Here is a 20,472-nt window from a genome sequence, read left to right on the forward strand (position 1 = left end):
GGGAGCCGGTCATAGGCAGAACCAAACAAGTATAGCTGCAGCACCAGCATGAATGCAGATACACAGAAGCAAGGACGCATTTAGTGCTGTAGACTCCTGGAGGCAAGCTTGGCTTGCGGCTCCCATACCTGTGTGCCAAGGTACTTGTATGCACTGCAGTATAAACGTGTTCAAACTCTTGCGCCACAAAATACTGGAACTATTTTAAGGGTGGGAAAGCAGCTGGCTAGCAAACAACCTTTGTGTGTTTAGGCCTGGCTCATTTAAAAACCTTGTTTCTTCCAGAATATTGGAAGTAATGAAAGTGCCTGCAGTAAAATACCCAATAAGCCTCTCCTCCTCTATAGAGAGGGTAAATGCATGTCATTTTCCAATTAGCTCTTGCTCTGAGCAATTACGTTGATCAAATAATTGAATAAGTGACAGGAATGTGAATTCTGGAGACAGTTAATTTCATTCATCTGCCAGTTTATAGCTTGACTTGCATGAACACATAAACCAGGCTAATGTGTTATTTATAACTTTGAAAATACAATTATAATAGTCAAACATGAAGAGCTGCGTGTGCAGAGAGGAAGGTTTCTGCTAGTAATAATAATAGCGTAATGAGGGCATTTGTCGTTTGTAGCCAGCATGTAGGACAGGAAGGATGTATGGCTTGTGTTTGAAAAAGCAAACAAGGTTGGTGTCAGCGTTAGCAGGGGGGGAAATGGCCCTGACCTGAATGTGGGGCAGAGGGGCAGCCGAAGCCTTACCCTCCTGTTTTGTGAGACATTGCGTATGTGCTGCCCCAGGGACTGTCAATGAGGGCTGATCATCCCCCCAGCTCTCCCTGCCCTCGTACATGTACACCTCTCTCAAAGTGAAGCTGAGCATCATTTTTGAGGGAGAACCAGGACTGTGATCCGTTGCATGGAGGTGGGTGCAAAAGAGACAAACTACGTGTTTCCTACTTGGGATCGGCCTTGGGCGAGCACCAGGGTGCTCTGGAGAAAAACCCAGTTGAGTGTGCTCAACATTGAGGCAGTGGAACAACCCTCACAAACCTCGTCCTGACTTCATCAAAAGCACAAATCCTGCTTGGGAGTTTTCTTCGGAAATAATAATAACTAAAAAAAGAGCTCTAGCAGGAAAACAAAGCATTTGTTTTTCTTCTTAAAGCTATCTTTAGATTGTCTTAACTGATTGTACCTTTTATCTGAACCCCCTGTAGCAACCTGGCCTACCATCCAACAGGAACTAATTAGCAAAGATAGACAGTAATATAAGTAGTGTGCAGGCATGAGCCATAGCTTTGCAGGGCGTATTACCTGGATGAGCCCTACACTGACTGCAAGTAGGAAATTTGTGCAATTAATTGCTTCCTGATTAAAGGCATTTGCAGTCTGGCCCTTAAATCTTCAAGGCCTAAAAACACACGCTGAGTTAAATATGGAGTTTGCCCACAGTAGTCAAAAACATTGCCCCAGACAGCAGGATTCGGTGCTGTAATTTTGGTTGGGAATAGACACTTCCCTATCTAAGCGTGTTATACCCCAAGCCAAGTATGTAGAAAGCACCCCAGTCAAAACTAAAGGGCCACAGAATGTCTTGCGTGGGTTTAAAACGGTTTCTTAATCAGTTTAGTTGAACCCATACCATTTTCCTGTGAGGACACGATCTTAGGGGAATTAATTTCACAGAGCATGAGGCAGCAGAGCCAGAAACCCTGCAGGACATCTCAGGCTGGAAGGCTATTTAAATGGTAATAAACTTCAGGGGAAAACAAAAAATGGTGACTGATTACAGGCACACCAGGAGAGGGGCTATTTGGTGTGAAGATGCCCAGGCGATGGCGCAGGGGCCTCCTGCCTACTGTGCACATCGCTTGTCGCCAAGCAAACAAGGTGGGGTTTAATCCCACCGAGGGAGGAGACCTATTTCAGGCCGGGTGGACAGCAGGAGGGAAGTGCTCGCCGTGGGAGGCGCTGGGTTTGGGTAAAAGGAGGGAGGATGGAGGTGTGACAGGAGGCTGGGGGGACTGCCGCTCCGCCAGTGTCAGGCTCAGGTGGAGCCACATCCCAGAATAGCAGCTGGTCCACCCTCCCTGCACGCCCTTCGTTAAGCATGGTAGTTTTCCCGAGGGCATTTCCTCCACCCTAACGCAGTGTCACGTATCGCACCCGGTCAGATGAAGCAACTTTATTTTAGCGTGTCCAACTCTATTATTGCTGCCCCTTGGAAAGTTGCAATGCTGGTGATTTATGGAGCCTACTGCTCCCACCGAAGAAGGGGAAGGCTTTGTTTGGGACCACAATTTGTCACACTAGACTTGAGGTGTCACAGAAATGGACACTTTGTTTGCTCATGTGCTGCTGTTGCTGTAGTATCCGCCCCCCTGTCGCTTCTTTGCCTGTTGGTTTTGCAAAATTCAACAGAAATTTACTGATGCTCCACAAATGAAAAGCACTTTAACATCTAATTAACTGAGTATAGGAGTGGGCCTCTCAAATTCAGGGGTGCATATTATGCTCTTCAGTGTGTGCTTAAACACCTTGCTGGATGGAAGTCCAGGGACAAAGATTACAGATTTTTCCTTGCAACCCCCCTAATCCTCCCTCCTCCCCACGTACATTGTCATTAGCGAGAGCAGGCAGGGAGGAATATGGCCTGAATTACGTTAAGACAGATGCATGGACTAATTTAACATGCACTTTGTCCTCCTTCCTCCCCAAAGCCAGTCTGGCACCTCTGCTGGAGAAGTTCCATCACGGAGTGGGAAAACAAACAATCCTGCCAATTGTTAGTGGGGGGCAGGGGGGGGAAGCAGAACAGGAGCTCCTTATCAGAGACCCACATTTTGAGAGGAAAATTCACTGAATCCTGAGGAAGTAAGGATTCTCTGCGGAGCTTCAAGCACTCTTCTGACAACCCCATCCTGCAGGAGCTGGGGCAGGGAGCTGGGCCCCTTCCTATTGTGAAAACTGGGTCTGGAGAGCTGAAAATGAACGTAACAGGAGTCCCCAGACTGTAGCAGTGCTGTAAAGCTGCAATTAAAAAAACCCAAAACACGTTAGTCTTAACAAATCTGACTGGCACAGACAGTTGTCTATGAATTGTAATTTTAGAAGCAGTAGGAATGACTCAAAGCCCAGAGAACTTGAAGTGTGGAAGTGTTTGAGGCAAAGCTTTCCCTTGGCCCACAGTCAGGCTGGGGAGTGTCTGAAGCTCAGATCTCAGTTTTGCCCAAGTTTGCAGGTGTTTAGATTCACATGCCTCGTATCGCGAAGGATTTGGCTAACTCTCTCTCACCTTCATGAGAATTCTGATTTTGACTGGATCAGCTTTCTGGGATGAGAGAGAAAGAACTGTGTGTGTTGGTGCAACTACCCGAAGAGCTGCATGATTTGTATTTTTTTAAATAACTTGAAATCATCATTAATCCAAGCATCTCCAAGGGCTTCCCAAGCAACAGTGAAGTTAACGCTACCTGCTCTTCTCCCTGGTCCACCTCCCTAACGCAATGCATTCAATAATCACGTGCCAACATTTTAGCACATCTGAACAAGATTCCTAACAGCTGCAGGGCCGAATTATATTTTGGGTAATCTTCACCGAGTCCAGCTCCTGCCATGACATGAAGAGATTAATATCTCAGCTTTCACACCTGCTTTTAGGTCTTGTACTGCTATGAGAATAAATTGAATGCAATCGTATCTGCTTGTGCATACGGTGGATGCCTGTTTCCCCTGCGCCGGGGTGATGCTCACGGATGCAGAGCTCTTGTGGGACCCCCACTGGTAACCATGTGCCATCACAGGTCTCTTCAAGTAATTTGGGGAGCAAGTTCCCTCCATCCTCCTATATAACCTTTTGCTTGGGTGAGAAGTGGGATGCTCAGGCCATCGAAAGGAATGCAGCTGTGATCCAGCTACTGCACGGGGAGGGAGAGAGGATAAATACCACAGGGTCACAGAAGGATGATCTGAAATTGCCTTAAAGAAGTCCTGATCAGCCGTGTTCCCCTGGGAAGGGGAATAGTGCTCAGTGGTCAGCACAGGGCAGGCCTCTTGCCAGTACTTTCTCTCTGCTGTGTCAAACAGAGCACACATCTGTAGCAGAGAACCTAATTCAGCCTGTAACCCTGAAGTTGAGAACTGTATTACAGGGCGCGTTGAGGCCACTGAAGTTGTATTAGCAAAGTTTCCTAAATACTCAGAAGGTAATTACTCTGTGCCAAAGGTGGCTCAATCAAACTCTGATCTATTACTCTAGTCAGCATCCCTTGCAATTATAAAGGGTGTAAATCTATTTTCACAAAAACAGTATACTACATAAGATTGGGAAACATTCTTTCCATAGTTTGCAGTGTTTCTCTGTCCACTACCTTTCAGAGTTTGTAGGGATTTAATGCAAATCACAACTCTTAAACCTCTGAGGAAAAGTATATCTACAGGCTATGCTCACAAAGCTCCTTGACAGATAAGCCCCATTCTGGATTTGATTTTCTTCAGAGAAAACACACTGGGAGTTTGCAGAACTACTAGTATTTTTGAGTAAAAGGTAACCCAATTAAAACACAAGAGTTGTGCAGCAAAGGGAATGTGAAGAGTGCGTAAGTTATGAAGACTGGTGGTGGGAACCTTCTGCATTGTTGTGCTGGAGTGCAAAGCTGCATTATAAGCATGAGCTCTCATTGGAATTTCAGTCCAATAATGAAGTAAAATGGCAAGAGGTCACACACGCTTGACTTTGAGAAGTCATTAAGCTGAACATCTTACACGAGACAGCTGAAGCTGGGACAAGCAACTTTTCACATCTCTGCAGGGGCTTGCAGTCTAGCAGTGTCTCTCAGGCAGAACAAAAGTCACATGTTGGTACATACCTTTAGAAAAAGTAGAAAGCTGAGATCCTCTGCAGGATGCCTGCTGACGGTATAGAAACACAGCAGGAAAGGAAAACGTGAAGAATTAAGATATTAGCAGTACAAAAATTAGAAAATGCAGAGGAAAAGCACTACCAAGGAAGGAAAAAAGAGTTGACCCTAACATCTGAATTGTTCGGTGCAGCACCTTCATTCTCCAATGTGCTACAAAAACATCCCAAACCACGCCATGAGGTAGCACAGATTTGATGTCCATGCCTGCGCGCGGCATACTGAGGTTTCAAGGGACAAAACTCCACCTAGTGAGGAGACAGACTGTACTGCATTCAGCATTCAAGTTAAGAGACTCCAGTGACAAAATAATCTCTGAAAGGTAACAAATCCTATAGCATTATGCTGCCCTGGTGTGGATAAGGCCTCACATATCCGCCCAAAGTCCCACTAGACTAGAGTACAGCCTCCCCTCAATTTGAATCAGGTACAATGTTGAGAAACATTTTCTTCATCTTATTAATCCACAGGCTGACTTTGTAAGAATGTAACTGAAGTGACATCACTTGGCTTTCATCACCTCACTGCCTCTTACATCTCCCTCACAAACGACTGACCTGAAGCTCTTTGACTTCACCGGAAACTTATTAGTGGACTTGAACTTTGAACCAACATCCCCCTTCTGATGATGATTTAATAAAAACAGAAATACACCACTAGTGTTGTATGTCCAAAAGTTTTAATACACGGTCCCCACTGTTCAGAAAAGTTATTGCATTAAATTCTAATACATAAATTCATCTGAATTAAAAATAAAATCTTCATTTTACACATCACAATTTTCTCACAGCAGCTAAAGGAAACCAGATTTTATATGCAATTGTCTAAAAAAAAAAAAAAAACAAACCCCAACTAGTTCTCCCCCAAATCAACAAAACTGTTACTGTATTACTCAGTAGTTACTGCAAATCTCAACTTGAACAACACTGTCCCCACAAGTGTACAGCTCAGGAAAAGTGCCATTCCAAATTACCATCTGCAAATCTGAAATTTATTAAACCATGACTCAGCATATGTCCACTTTTTCTGTTAATTGAATTGACATACAAAGCGCATTTAATTTAATTGCACACCATTTTCCTTAAGTCACTGTTTTTCTTTTATTATGACTTGAATAGATTCACAAGTTACAAAATATCGATGCTACCTACAGCAGCTTATACAAATCCACACGTGTGTTTGAATTGTGACAGGCACATGAACATGATATTTGATCACCCAAAGAAAGACCAGACTCCCTGATTCATTAAAACCAACATCCACATAAGCCCACTGCTCCATGAATGACGGCAGAGACAAAATCAGCAGGCCCTGCGTGCTGTAAATAGATTGACAAAGGGAGCGGTGACAGAGGCATAACAGAGCACATGGCAGAATTACATTCTACATTTCACCCTCTGACGAGGATAAGATGTGCTACACCAGCTTGCAACAGAGGCATGAACAGTGCTCTCCTCCTATTCAATCTTATGCCAGAGCTGGGAATCAGTAAACTACAATTCAGCTTCTTACACAAAATCCTCAAGCATCACAATAATCAGAGTCTTGAGCTGCAGTTCCACAGCTTACCCTTCTCTTGCACAGAAAAAAAAAAACCCAAACCAAACATAAGGCTCATCTGTACTTATTCTGTGCTCACAAGATGTTTTCTTCTGCTGTAAAGAAAACAATAAAATACACCTATCTCCAGAGAAAAAAAGCCCTCCCTTCTCCCTCTCCTCCAAAACACCCGTCATCATGGAGAGCTCTCACTTATAATCCACTTGAAAATATTTCTCAAATTAAGCAAGGCCAGGTTGCTACCTTTGCCCGCTTTGGACAGATGACAGAGAATATATTATTTCGATATACTTCACTAGGTTCTGGCATCAAAGATGGTTCACTAGTGAAATAACACCTGTGCAGCTCTCTCTTGAAGATAACATGCTCACACAAGTTCTCTCACTGTTCCTGTACCTTCAAATAAAACTGGTTTTCAATCAGTTTTAGCTAAAAGCACCAAGTTACCCTTTCAAACCATTTTGTACATTTTTTTCCTGTGATTTGCTAGGAAAAGACTCAAACTGGAGAGCAAGTGAGCAGAGACAGCAGGATGCTTTGCAAAATCTGACAGTTCAAAAGGCATCCAAAGAGCAAGAGAGAGAAAACCAGCCACTGAAGTGAAAACTGCACTGAATTATCACGGTGAAGATAGGGAGAAATGAAGAAGCTCCAGTATAAGCAGTTATGCAGAATGTTTTACTACTGATATCTTTTGTTTCTTCAGGCAGTCACAGGGCATTCACTACCATGATACAAACTGCAAAAGCTTTCATTTCAAAGTGCAAGAGGAATAGGATGCTCAATTATTGCAGTTAGGAACACTTACTGAGGGTCTAATACAACGTTACTCAGCTGTAACAGGATTTTCTCACAATTAAGAAAGTCTGCACTAAAGTGGAAGTTTACACAGCTTAGAAGATGATCCTGACAGCTTTCTAAAGCCAGCCTTTACACAAGACTTGGCTTATTTTATTTTCAGAGACACATACTGAATGAGATAGCCATCACCTTCAATCCAAACAAGCAAGTATTTGCATAAACTTCTCCCATCTACATTAGAGTTCCCAACCAAATACAGTCCTTGTGTTTTCTGCAAAAAAGATAGTTCTTCTTGGTTATTGCTGTATTACAGGAAACAATACTGATATTTGCAGGAGAAATAGAGTGTGTATTTTGAAGACCGCATCATTTACAAAAATCCTCACACCCAGTCTCTTCATCGTGTGCTGCTTCTGTACAGCAAAGCTAGCATTCTATTTCTTCCAAATGAAACAGCACCTTCAGACCCTCTCCTTGCCCTGCACATCTCAAGAGCATTTATGTCTCTTCACTATGGTTTATATCACTAGGTAATAGCCCATAATGCATTTATGACAGCACCTCAAGCAAGAGTGCATACTTCATTTGGGGTCAAGTCCATTTGATGAAGTCCATGAGAAAACAAGGAAGAGGAACACAAAGGGGAAGGGAAGAAAGTTATTCTCGCTTCTTCTCTGAAGGGAACAGATGTTTCTGACAGCAGAAAGCTTGCTTTCAGAGAGCTGTTAATTTCAGCTGACAGGCCAGCTTATTAAATAGAAGCCCCTTCACCCAAACACAAACACCTATACAAAAACCATTTTTAATTTATATCTGCCTCTGAAATGAATGAAGAGAATTTGAGTGTTGGAGAAACTGAAGAGTCTGCACCGCTACCAAACAAATCAGACTGTGCAAATCCATGTTGTTTATCTGCAGTGCTGAGTCACATCTGGATGGTGGATGTGCCTCACTGAATACCACACCCTAGGAGCATTTCAGCACTTCCCCTCCTGCCAGAACACTGCCTTAAAAAAGAATTCCTACAGTGACGTGATGAGAAGTGATCTTTTCCTGCCATATGGTGTACGTATATTTAAGACTTTCACAAGCATCTGGCCAAAAATTGTATATTATCATATTTCCCAAGCCACAAACACTACACAAGCCATTCTTACAGGATATACTGTCCAAGGACACGTGACCTCGACCTAATTCTCGCTTCCCTACCTGCCATCCACCAAGAAAAGCATTGCATCCTTGCAGACTTTGATTGTTAAGTCTTCAGCTTCTGGAATGCAGCAGTTAGACTTCTGCATTTGCCAGGGACTCAAAAAAACCATTTAGTTCATATATTCAATGTACAACACTTTCAGTAAGTACTTTCACACTCTGTTCATAAGAACAGTTAGGTCACTTCACACCACAGAGGTGGTACTTTCTGGATTTACACGCATCAATCTTGAAGCATTTCTCAGATCCTGTAGCTGCTTGGCTGGCTTTCCAACTCCTTCCTCAAATCTTTTTTCCACAACAGGAAGGACAGTTTCATACAGGAAGGATGCATTCTGCCTAATGAATGCTTTCTTCTCAGGGTCCTGTTCACACCGTAAACTGTAATCAACATGCTGGACAGCCACCAGGATGATTTCCACGAGACTCTCCAAAAGAACCATATGCAGCTCTGGAAAGTAAAGCTTTAACGCTTCCTCCAAGAAGGCCATAGTCTGCTTAGTGAAAGCTACTACGGTATAGCTAAGGTTGACCCAGCAGTCATCACCCGTGTATTGGTCAAAATTGCCTACCCCACAGCTCCTCATCTCCTCCCTGAGTTTTCCCAGCGCCTCTGGAGTCATTAGGTTCATCCTTCTCCACATTTCTTCAGAGTTGCGGTGCTTGGTGGCCTCGATGATGATATCCTTGTAGCTCTGTAAAGCACCTTTGATATCCTTTACCAGGAGGGCATGAATGATGAAGGTGAGATCCAGTCCAATCTCGCTAAGCTGCTTGCAGTGCTCTTTAGCTACCTTGGGTATTAACGAAAAGCGAAAGGCATTACTAGTGTGCAGGCCCCCTTTACATCTTACACATTTACCACATCTATCATTCTCAGAAAACAGAGAAGTGTTAGTCATACTTCACTTATTTCGCCTTAAGAAGAGTTAGAAATTAATAACTGAAAGATACACCCTGCCTGTCAAAAATACTCTGGACAATTACATTATAACCCCCACAGACACACCTCCCCCCCCCCCCCCATTAGCAGCTGAAAGAAACCATAACCTGAGAAAGTTAGTCTTGCAAAAAATTATGGAAATGTAGTCCGGGACAGGCTTGGAAAAAACCCAAAAAGTCTTCAAAATACTCATCATTCAGATGTAGCTTATGTAAATTTTAGGACTCCTACTGGTTAAGGGCAAATTAAGAATAAACACGTTTTGCATTTCTGATACAGGCAGGGTGCTTCTTGCTGTGTATTTTCATCTTAATGCTTTCTGCTGTTAAATTGAAAAAAACCAAACTAACCCCAAATGAATATTAACCTCTCAATGAAGGAAACCTCTCCCAAGACCCACTCAAGAGTCAAGAACTAACCTAGGGTTAGAAAAGAGGATTTACAAGTTTTGCAGCCTTTGTTTTGGCCATCACATCACACCACACCACCCTCTTTGGACCCTCTTACCTTGACGCACTCTGCCGCAGTCGACAAGCTCTCTTTACTATCAAATACTTGCTTACTGAAGGCATCTACAAACATCCTCATGGAAGAGCGGGCCCAGACAACGAAGGCCGAGTAGCAGCCGTTGTTACCAGCGAAGTCTGTCTCAAACTCTCTTGCCGTCTCTAGAAGGCTGGTGAAGAAGACATGGCAGAGCTTGTGGATGTAGAGCAGCGTGGCGCCCTCGATGCGCAGCTGTCGGATGGCTGTCTGCACCGCGGCCGCCCGGTTCTTCAGGAAGAGCTCGCATGCCTTGGTGGACTGGCCCAAGCGAATGAGCTGGGACACGGCTCGGCGGGTGGCCCGTGGCCCTCCTCGCAGCGAGCGGTCTGGAGACAGCTCAAACACCAGCACGTCCGTAAGCTGCCGGACCCGCTCATCCACCTTGGCCCGCAGCTCCTTCACAGGCTGGCTGACGGGTTTGTCCCCCAGGTACTCATTGAGTTTATCCAAGAGGTCCACCGCCCCCTCGAAGTCCCGCTGAGCAATGCAGACGTCCAAGTCCTCTGGCAGCTCCTGGATCCACTCAAGGGAGAGGTCGACCACCTCCTCCTCAGCAGAGGGCTCTTCCTCCTCCTCCTCATCGTCCTCCTCGAAGGGATTGGTGGACTCAGGGGGTGTCGGAGCAGGCCGGGGCAGGGCCTCCTGCTCCAGGCGTCGCTTCTCACTGAGGGCCCGGTTGCGCTTGGTCTCCTCCAGCACCTCCAGCCACTCCTTCTTGATCTTGGCGTTCTCGGCCTGGAAGATGCGGCTCTCCGGGAACATTAGCAGCTTGAACATGTCCTTCATGGGCGGGTTGTCCTTGACATTGACCACGGCCAGCCCGTCGAGGGGGTAGAGGGCATCGTAGCGGTAGGCGCCGCGGCGGTTGGGCAGGGCGGTGGCCACGAGCAGGCAGTCGTTCATGAGGAAGGCGTGCACCCGCTGGATCTGCGCCATGTGGTCGGCGTCGTACTCCACCAGGTCGCCGTTGTAGACCAGGTACTTGCCGGGGCTCTCGGGCAGGAGGTCACGGCAGCCTTCCACCTTCTCCAGGAGGGTGGTGAGCGTGCGCTGCCGCCCCTCCTCGCTGGCCGCAGCCTCCTTGGCCGACAGCGGCAGGAAGGGGTCGGTGGCAGCGGCGGCGCGGCGGGCGCCCAGGGCGGGGTCGTCGCGGTCGGCCTGGAGGAGCAGGGCCTGGGTGACGGCCTCCATGATGCCCTTCTGCTCGGTGAGGATGTGGCTGAGCTGGTACATCTCGCTCTCCAGGTAGCTGATCTCCCGCGCCGTCTCGATGAACTGCCGGTAGTTCTGGTAGACGTTGCGCTTCAGGCTCTGGGCCGTCTCCTCGCTCAGCGCCTGAATGCGCTGCCGGTGCTCCTGCAGGTCCCGGTCCCCGTCCGACTGCTGCGACAGCTGCTTCACGTACTCGCCCGCCGCGAAGCCCCCCGACTCCAGCTGCCGCCGCAGCCGGCTCCCGCCACCTTCGCCCAGCGACAGCGCCATCGCTGCTGCCGCCACCACCGCCGCCGCCGCTCCTCCAGCCGCCCCGCCGCCCGGCGCCCGGCCCGCCGCCGCCGCTGCCGCCACCGGGGACACCGCCGCTGCGCCTGCGCACAGCGGCACGTAGGCCGCCTGCGCCAGCATCGCCGCGCCGAGCGCGCATGCGCGGGCGCCCCGCCGGACAGCGACTGCCTGCAGCCGCGCGGGGCCGCCGCGCGGGGAAGCGCCGGCCTCAGGCGGGGCGGGACTGGGGGGGCGGAGTCGCGCCTTGCGCATGCGCGGAGGGCTCACACCGCACTAGAGGAAGTTCGGCGCATGCGCAGTCGGAATGCGGTGGCGGTCGTGCCGCTTGCGACGCGGTGCGCATGCGCACGTGGCGTCGCAGACCGTTGGGGAGGGCTTGAGCGCCCGGCCGTTGGGGCGGCCGCGCGGCGCGGGATGGAGGAGGAGGACGACTTCGTGCTGGCGCTCCAGCTCCAGGAGCTGTGGGAGGCAGAGGATAAGGAGGAGGGAGAGGCGGCAGCAGCAGCAGCAGCAGCAGCATTAGCAACAGCGTGCCCCGAGGCGTCGCCGGACCCCTCGCCCCTCCGCCCGCTGTCGGTGGTGGACGAGGCCTGGGAGCTGCTGGACCCCAGCCCCGACGTACACGGCCTCTTCGTGCAGTTCAACGAGACGCTCTTCTGGGGGCGCCTGGCGGCTGTCGATGTGTCATGGAGCCCACGCATGACCCTGTACGCTACCCGGGGGAGTGCGCTGGGTCGGCTCGCAGGGCAGCCCTGCGTGGGGAGGGGGCCAGGGCTCTCGGGCCGGGTGCGGCGGGGAGCGGCCTGCCGCCAGGCATCGCCCGGCTCGGGCGGGGAGCCGGGATGCGAAGGGGGGCTCGCCAGGACGGGAAGGCGGCGGGGGAAGCTGGTCCTTCCCGAGCAGCGCTGCCGGATGGCGTTCACCAGCCTCAGGTTTGAGAAGCTGCCGTGCCTCTGGACGGCCCCAGCAGCGGGCTGGTGCTGTGTCAGAGCTGCGGGAGGAGGCCGTGACCCGTCAAATAAGCAACGGCTCGTCTCGTACAGCTGTGGGCTTCAGGGAGAGGGAGGAAAAGCTGTCACTGGTCTCTTTATACTGCTCCCAACTGTGGCTTTGTAGGCGTGATGTACAAGTGCCACAGCTTCTTTTCCAGATATTTGAATGTCCTGCTTTTCTAACATAGTTCGTACTGCAGGATTTGGGTTTGTCACTGTCGCTGTCTGTTTTGTCCTTCATTTGTCGTCCTTGGCAGCCATATGGCTTTTCCCGTGGTACAGGCAAAACTGGAGAGATGTTAAAGTGGAACAAATAACTTGGTCTTAAACTGCGTATGTTGAAACTTAAAAGAACATACTTGTCTTTTTCTTGTTCTCAGTTTTTGTGGTAGTTTTACAGCATGGCAGAAAGGCAAATATGATAATAGTGTATTAACAAGACTTAGAGTAGACTAGGAAGGGGACTATACAGGAAATCTGAGACTAAAAGAAAAACAAAGCTTTGAAGTGCAAGCTGCAGTTCTGCAGCAGATCATATGATGCAGTTGCTGGCTGCTGGAGTCCTGCCCCCTCCTGTCCTCTGCTGGTTGCCGTACTATTTAGACACTTGAAAATATTTGGATACTAAACTGGTAGAAGACTAACTCAGTAACAAAAATAAAAAAAGTTTTTTCTGCTGGATTAGCATGCAGAAGTGATGATATGTGAAGGTTCATTAAGAGTCAAAAGTCGGGGGAGGATGAGGAGTGAAATTGCGGCAACCAGTAGTTAAGTCGGTGTTGGCTGCTGTGAATCTTCAGCCTCTGTTTTATGTATTTCACTCCATCAGAAGTTCTAATGAAAACAGCCCTCTTCCTCCTAAACAGGTTAGTTTGGAACAGTCCATTGTGATTCCCCGCCCCAGATTGCTAGCTTTAAATTAAGTGATTGCAAAAGATCTAATAAATTGTAGTTTCGCTCTTGCTAGTTCAGTCACAGCTTATTCGAAGGAAATTGTGGGGTTTGGTTTGGTGGGGTGGTTTTTTTTGGTTTTTTTTTTGCTTAATGATGTTGAGTTTTAAGTAACTACTAAAAGTGAGTTTTTTTGTGTTCTGAATTACCTAGCATGTGTTGGAACGGGACAGTGTTTTAACTCCAATTCTCAATTTTCTTCATGTACCACAGAAACAAGTAGCTTTTCATATTTTCTTTCTGTGTTTCTTTCAGCTGTGCTGGAGTGTGTAGATATGAAGGAAAAGGTGGAATGTGTTCCATTCGTCTAAGCGAGCCACTCCTCAAGTTAAGACCAAGGAAGGATCTTGTTGAGGTATTTGAAGATTGCTCATGAATCTGCACATAAAAATCTATTGTGCCACCCCCTGACTCCATACAAACATGGTACATTTTGTAATGGGATTCTTATATACAGTGATTTATAGATCGTAAAATAGTGGTGGCTTTATTGTTATGTATGTGTTGCTTGTGTTGCAGTATCATGGTAATATTTCAGTTTTATGTTTCTAAACGGGCAACTGTGAGTAGGAGTCTGAAGTTACTTGTTTATTTTACTGACTTTATAAAGAAAAGAAACCCCAACTTTTTTGCTCCTAAAATATCCTCTAATGTTAAAACCAAACGTGGACTGAAAGCACCATCAGAAAATGGCCATAGCTTCATCTTTTAGGTCAAAAGGCCAACAGCAGAAAATAAGGGCGTAGGATATGAATGTAAACGTAACCTTGTGTTGCTTCTTGTTCTCTGTCAGGGCTGCTGCTTTGAGTTGGCTCAACATTCGGATTTGCTTAGTGAATAGAAATGCTGTAGTGTTTCAATTTTCTCACAAGTGTCTCTTTTTTTGGGTTGTAGAGGGGATGTTCTCTTTAAAGATCTGACTTAAGTTTAAGGATTATTTCTCCTTTTTGGAATGTCATTGATTGTAGTAATAGTCTCCAGCATGTTTTGGTGGTATGGGAATAGGGGTGATTTGGTTTGACAGACAGAAAAACTATTATGTTTTTAGGACCCAGACTGAACATGTGAATGCATGAAAATAAGATCAGTACCAAGATAAATGTAGAGGAGTAAAATACTTCCGGCTTAATTTTGAAACTATATGTAATGCTTTTCAGTAAATAGCTAATGATTTGCATCGTTTCAGACACTGTTGCATGAAATGATCCATGCCCTGCTTTTTGTTACCAATAATGACAAAGATCGTGAATCTCACGGACCAGAGTTCCGCAAACACATGCGTCGCATTAATCGCTTGACTGGAGCCAATGTCACGGTAAGTATAATCCACTTTAAATTAATAGAGGTTTCTTCCTGATTTGTTTTTTTTTAGTATGCCTGGTGTGCTATGAGTAATATGTTTGTTCTTGTTAGACACTCCACAGTTGGCACCAGTACAAATTTGCATCCAAGTGTATGCCAGTTCTATAGTTATTTTGTTGGGGATGATGGTGGGAACAGGTTGAGGAAGATGTGGTGAGTTTTTAAAGTCATATAATTTTCAAGTATATCCTCTGTAAGTATTTTGCTTTAAACTTTTGTTTTAAATTTGAAACAACTTAGTGGTACCAGGGACAGAATAGCTCCACGTTCAGAATAATATTTAAGGAAAAGCAGTCTGTTTTAGTCAAGATTTATATCAGTAGAGGCTAATGGGTCGATGATATTTTAAAATAATGTGTCTGATAAGATCAAGTAAGGTAATAGCTGGAGGGAGAATACAATACTGGTATTGCTTACAATGCATTCTAAACAGTATGCCATTTAGGGTGTAATTGTAGGTAGATTTTTAAAGTTATTTTATTGCAGTTCAAGCAAGATAGCCAGGACATATTCCTGTACATCCTGTCTTTCTTTTCTTTTTTTAAAAGCTTTATTTTAATGGTATCTAAATGTTGATCAAATTTCACCCAGGCTCAGCTCTTTTAGCTGGTAATGTAAAAAACACAGCAGTAATGGAAGGAATAGAATGGTAATATATTTTTTAAAAAATATTGTAGAGCTAGTGATATCAAATTAGTACCTTTCTGAATGACTGCTTTTTTTCTTTCTTTCGTTTTTTTAAACCTAGATCTATCATACTTTTCATGATGAGGTGGATTTGTACCGCCAGCACTGGTGGCGATGCAATGGCCCCTGTCAAAATAGAAAACCTTACTTTGGATATGTGAAGCGTTCAATGAACAGAGCACCCTCTGCACGAGACTTTTGGTGGGTTGATCATCAAGAGACCTGTGGAGGTACATTCACCAAAGTGAAGGAGCCAGAGAACTTCTCTAAGAAATCCAAGGAGAAAACCCAGCCAGCAAAACTTCCAAATTCTGAGTTAACTAACAAAGGTATTTAAAAGAATTCTTTTTTTCTTTTCCAAACTGTTTTTGTCCAAATAGTTCCTTGAACAAATACAGATCAACCACTACACGAGCTTTGTTTAGGTATTACTGTTATGTAGCAAAGAACAGGGCCCATTTTATTTGCTCATTTCTAGGCTTTTTCTCAACTTAATTGTTTGCAAAAGATTTAGTTTGCTACACTGTTTTCAAGCATATTTTTGGGGCGATGCACATAAAATACTAAGCCCATGATTTATATATGAAAAAGTTACTAACTTTTCTTATTTTCTTCTCTTCTTATTTTACAGGCAAGACACAAATGCGTGATATGCAAGATCTGATCCCTTTTAGTGGAAAGGGATATCGGCTTGGAGGAGGAGACAGTGAACTCTCAGAAAAAAGCACGAATTCCAGCAGCAGTGTTAGAAACAGTGAAACACCTGGTTCACAGCATCGTTCAACACTAAAGACAATACCAATCCCTAAAAATGAGATAAAATTTGAAAAATCACCCCGTAGTGGCATCTACTTTCCACTTTATACTGATGATGCCAGTGAGAAAATTAACTTAGCTTCAAAGCGTGAGTTTCCTAAACCCTCTGTTGCTAATACAAAAGCTTACAAGTATGTTAATGGATCACCTGTTAAAATTGCTCGTGTTATGGAAGAAAAATCAAACCAAGGTTCTGCAAATGGCAAAAGGGTTATGCCACTTTATAACAGGCCACCGAAACAAATCTGTTTTGAGCAGACAACAGCAGCTCAGGTTACATCTGAGAAGAAAAGCTCAGAATGTACTAATACACTGCAGCAATGGCCAAAAATGGAAGACAAAACTGCCTTTGAAAACTATTTCATTAAAAAAGGGCGTACTGATGTCACTTTAAATATAAATACACCTATGATAACCAAAGCTGAATCTACAGTGTCCTCTGCAAGTTCTAGCACTGCCATAAGGCAGGATAAAGAAGTTACTTGTCCTGTTTGCCGGACTGAGGTTTTGGAATCTAAAATAAATGAACACCTTGATTCTTGTCTTGCATAAAATCTTTCAGAAAGCTGTCTCAAAAAGATAAACCAGGCCTGAAAACATAGCTTGAAAACTACTTTGCTCAGGGTTTGCTTAGCTGTCGTTACTTCTCTGTGTGCCTGTTCCGAACTGGAATTTAAACTACTGTCAGCATGTTGAACAACAAGTTTTCTGGACTTGCACATCAGCGCTGACTAGGAAGCTAGCTGCTACTTGTGTTCCAAAGAATTGAATACTCAAGTTTTAGTAGGTGGATGTTTGTGCCAATGTTCTTGCTGCAGAATCTGGGTAATGCAAGAGAAGGTGGATACTTGCCAAACTGCGTATTTTCAAAGCAGTTTTTAAAGTTCAGACATTTTTAATTCTGCTAATTTATCTGTGTTCTTAAGACCCCTTTGTGGTTTTTGGGTGTTCTCTAAGCCTTTTTGGCCATTCTTGAAGTTAACCACCTATAATAGATAATTACACTGCAGTAAACAGAAGAATTCTTAAGTGGCATGTATTTTTAGAATAGTAAATACTTTGCATGAGCCACAATTACACTGTCAGGCGGTCTTTCTCACCTGTGACCTTTTTGAAAAGATAGATCAGAGTGAGAATCTCAAATATGGGCTTTTGTCAAAGATGGGAGAGGCATAGGCATCAAAAACATAGCAAAGCACCCATTTGGGTTTAATGAGTGGATTGTAGCAGGAAAAGAGAAAATCCAGAAGGGTGATGAAGGTGCTAGGAAATCAAGTACAAGATCCGTGGTAGATAAGGAGAAGGCCCTACACTTAAGGGCTCAATTAAAGAAAAATGATTTTGAGGAGACTGTTTTCAAAAAGGATTTGAAAGTTAGCTAATCTGTTAAAAGTTGGAGTGGTGGAATGGAGGCTAATGAACTTCAGTCTTACGTGTGTCTTATGGTCCAGGATCCCAAATGGACTCCACCTGCTTTTTCTGATGGTTTGCACAAACTCTCTGTTGAAAGTTCACTAGTTTTTAGGATGTAGGTATTACGTGCATGAGTAACTGACCCCCATGTGCTGATACTAGTAAGTAAAAGTTGTGAGGAATATTGGTAGCAGTACTGGTAAAGACTCTTCCTGGCCATGTTGTAAAAGCCTTCATGATTTTTCAGTTAAACTTCCAGTGCTTTACAGGCCAAAATGGCATTAAATTGACACTAGCTGACAGTCTGTGTTTTGCTGCTTCTGGAAGCCAGCCAGCATGGCAGTAAGTATTCAACAAGCCGGTCAGTTGGGTACTAAACCCATTGTGCTGTGAAAAGTTACGAATGCTGAGCAGATGTGCTTTCTTTATAAACTTTCTGAAATATTAACAGTTCTCCTCCTGCACTGGAAGTATTTAACTGGTTTAAACAGTTGACAGCTTGATTCCTTACTTGTAAAACTGATTATAAATATTTTTGTTTAAAAAAAGAAAAAATAATTATGCTGTTTCATATATTGTTGCTACAACTTTAAATGGCTATATTAGCCTTGGATGCACATGTGTTTGCCTTTATATAATTAATTACTTGCTGCTCCCTTTTGAAATTGGGAAATAAACTGATGTGCAATGGAATTTGGCAAATGATACCTTTATTCTTCTTAAACATTGGTGTATTCTTTTAGATACTGATGCTACAGATGTTTAATGTGAATTGGATTGTTCTTGCATATTCTTAATAAACTGGTATTGAATTTTAGATTTTCATTAAGCCTGGGTTTTACCTGGCAGTTGTGGTCATCTTGCATAATGCCAGTGGGCTCACCTGTATATCTAATCTGTTATTAGATCCTTTCTGTATTAACACTTTTCCTTCTTAAATTTTCCTGTAAAAATGGGGGTTAGTGAATATAGACTGCATCAACCTCTGCCTTCTCCATTGTACTTTTAGTATAGTTTCACTTTTGTTGCATTTCTGTGGAAAATTCTACAAATACTGATTTTGAAACTTGATTTGACATAGTAATTTTCCATACTTCCTTCTTAGAACTGCAGTATCTGTCAGTGTTCCTAGTGAAACTTGACATAGTACTGGACAGTACTACTCAGAAGTATTTTTATTATCATATGTTTTTTAAGATGACGACTAGATTCGCATCATGAATGGTCTCTCACATCGTGAAGCATTTTTTGAGGGAGATTTCCCTCACTAGTGTTCCTATCAGTTTCCCGGTTTGTTTTCCCCACTGGTAAGAGTAAAGGACTGCTTCAGGAAGGGAAGGTGGTGAGTATTGTTAAATACATTTTCATATTCAAATAGATTTTTTTTTTTCTAATGTCTTCTTTTACATCAACAGTGTTCATTTGAACAACAAATAGAAAACAAATGTGGGAACTGGCCTGGAGAATTTGGTGAATGGTATGGCCTGCCGGGGTGCTGCGGGGGAACTTAAGCTGTAGGCAAGTCCTGTCTCAAAAATACAAGTGTCCTAAAATAGGTCTGTTTTCAAAACAATTGAGCAATTTTGGATCAGCTGTGGAAAAACATCACCTCTGCCCATGTGTGTTTTTACAATGAAGTATTACGATGCCAAGATCCCTTTCATACAGAGATAAAGGTGACAAAGAGCTGGGTGGATAGGTTTTGCAGTTGCTACCTATTGCAGGCTATTATTAACAGGTCATGGCCTTGTTTTTTCGGGTATGTTACTGTGAATGCTGTTTCTGTAATACTCTGTTCTTGAATACAGTGTCCTTCCCACAATTATAACAATGACTACCAGTATGTTTTTAAAATATGCTGGTAAATTTGGGTCAAAGGTGAGGAATTTCATCTTCTGTATCAGTTGACTTTGTCCTGTGTGAGTTTAGAGACTGTCTATAACAACGCAAACTAGTGACGAATCCTGAACAAACATGCTTCACTGAACTGCGAAATAAGTTGTCTGACTGGAAATCTGAGAAACAAGTTAATATACTTGGCTTTTGAGACAAATCGGGTATGAGAGAGGTCAACAAATGGTTCTACAAACTAAAGGCAAAAGCAGTCTCATTCAGTGGTGATCTACTGGAATTGCTCAGAAGGATTCGGATAACATTTCTAGAGGTTAAACTACTTAAATGGGAGTTACTTAGCTATTTCATTATTATGGAAGAGGATGCTCTTAAGTTGCCTTGAAACTGGTTATTGGGCAGGAAATCTTGAAGGTCAAATATTTTCAAGTATTCTTTACTTTTAGGGAAATGTTATCGAGAAAGCTGTCATAATACTTGGTGAGTTCTGATAAAGGAATTGAAGTAGCATTTTTCTCTGGACTAATAAATCGGTATCTTGCAAGAAGATACATAATAGAAATAGCCTGCTTTATAACATGTTCTAAAAGTGATAATGTGCCGTTGCTCTATACTTTACCATCTCCAGTAGTCCAAACACTGTTTGGATTCGCTTGGGGTATCTAGGTCATGTGGGAAGGGCATTCTTACAGCAAGTCCAGCCCTGGTTCCTATGTGTAAGCTGAAGAGCAGGCTATTTATGTCTAGGTGGGAGCACGCTTCTCAGGCAGGGAAGGTGTTGCTGCTCCAGCTGTGTAGGAATTAGTTATGTGAGCCTCCTTTCTAGGAACGTTTGTCAAGAGAACAGCTAAATGTTGTTTGTTTGGAACAACCTACAGAAGGGCTTATGCTATGCTGTGCTACCTGCTGCTGTACCAGTG

General features: G+C 44.4%; 2 protein-coding genes across 2 annotated transcripts; one reads left to right on the forward strand and one right to left on the reverse strand.

Annotated features, from left to right (window-relative positions):
- Positions 1 to 5,575: 5,575 nt before the first annotated feature.
- Positions 5,576 to 11,459, reverse strand: EXOC8 (exocyst complex component 8). The gene is made up of 2 exons (XM_009480373.2): positions 9,939 to 11,459; positions 5,576 to 9,282 (listed from the first exon to the last, which is right to left on the reverse strand). Exons 1-2 carry the CDS (start codon positions 11,457 to 11,459, stop codon positions 8,674 to 8,676), a joined length of 2,130 nt encoding a protein of 709 aa, XP_009478648.2. The 3' UTR covers positions 5,576 to 8,673.
- Positions 11,460 to 11,894: 435 nt separating this feature from the next.
- On the forward strand, positions 11,895 to 18,576 carry SPRTN (SprT-like N-terminal domain). Its single transcript, XM_075706883.1, has 5 exons — positions 11,895 to 12,187; positions 13,679 to 13,778; positions 14,610 to 14,738; positions 15,534 to 15,801; positions 16,104 to 18,576. Exons 1-5 carry the CDS (start codon positions 11,895 to 11,897, stop codon positions 16,838 to 16,840), a joined length of 1,527 nt encoding a protein of 508 aa, XP_075562998.1. The 3' UTR covers positions 16,841 to 18,576.
- Positions 18,577 to 20,472: the final 1,896 nt, after the last annotated feature.

The sequence above is a fragment of the Pelecanus crispus genome, chromosome 3 (genome assembly GCF_030463565.1).
Source record: "Pelecanus crispus isolate bPelCri1 chromosome 3, bPelCri1.pri, whole genome shotgun sequence".
Classification (NCBI taxonomy): Eukaryota; Metazoa; Chordata; class Aves; order Pelecaniformes; family Pelecanidae; genus Pelecanus; species Pelecanus crispus.

Excerpts from the sequence above, each read along its gene's own strand:
- SPRTN (XM_075706883.1), top strand. The coding sequence starts at position 11,895 with ATGGAGGAGGAGGACGACTTCGTGCTGGCGCTCCAGCTCCAGGAGCTG. Across the intron at positions 12,188-13,678 it reads TGGAGCCCACGCATGACCCT|CTGTGCTGGAGTGTGTAGAT; the intron begins GTACGCTACCCG and ends TGTTTCTTTCAG. Across the intron at positions 13,779-14,609 it reads CAAGGAAGGATCTTGTTGAG|ACACTGTTGCATGAAATGAT; the intron begins GTATTTGAAGAT and ends GCATCGTTTCAG.
- EXOC8 (XM_009480373.2), bottom strand. The coding sequence starts at position 11,459 with ATGGCGCTGTCGCTGGGCGAAGGTGGCGGGAGCCGGCTGCGGCGGCAG. Across the intron at positions 9,283-9,938 it reads CTGCGGCAGAGTGCGTCAAG|GTAGCTAAAGAGCACTGCAA; the intron begins GTAAGAGGGTCC and ends TTAATACCCAAG.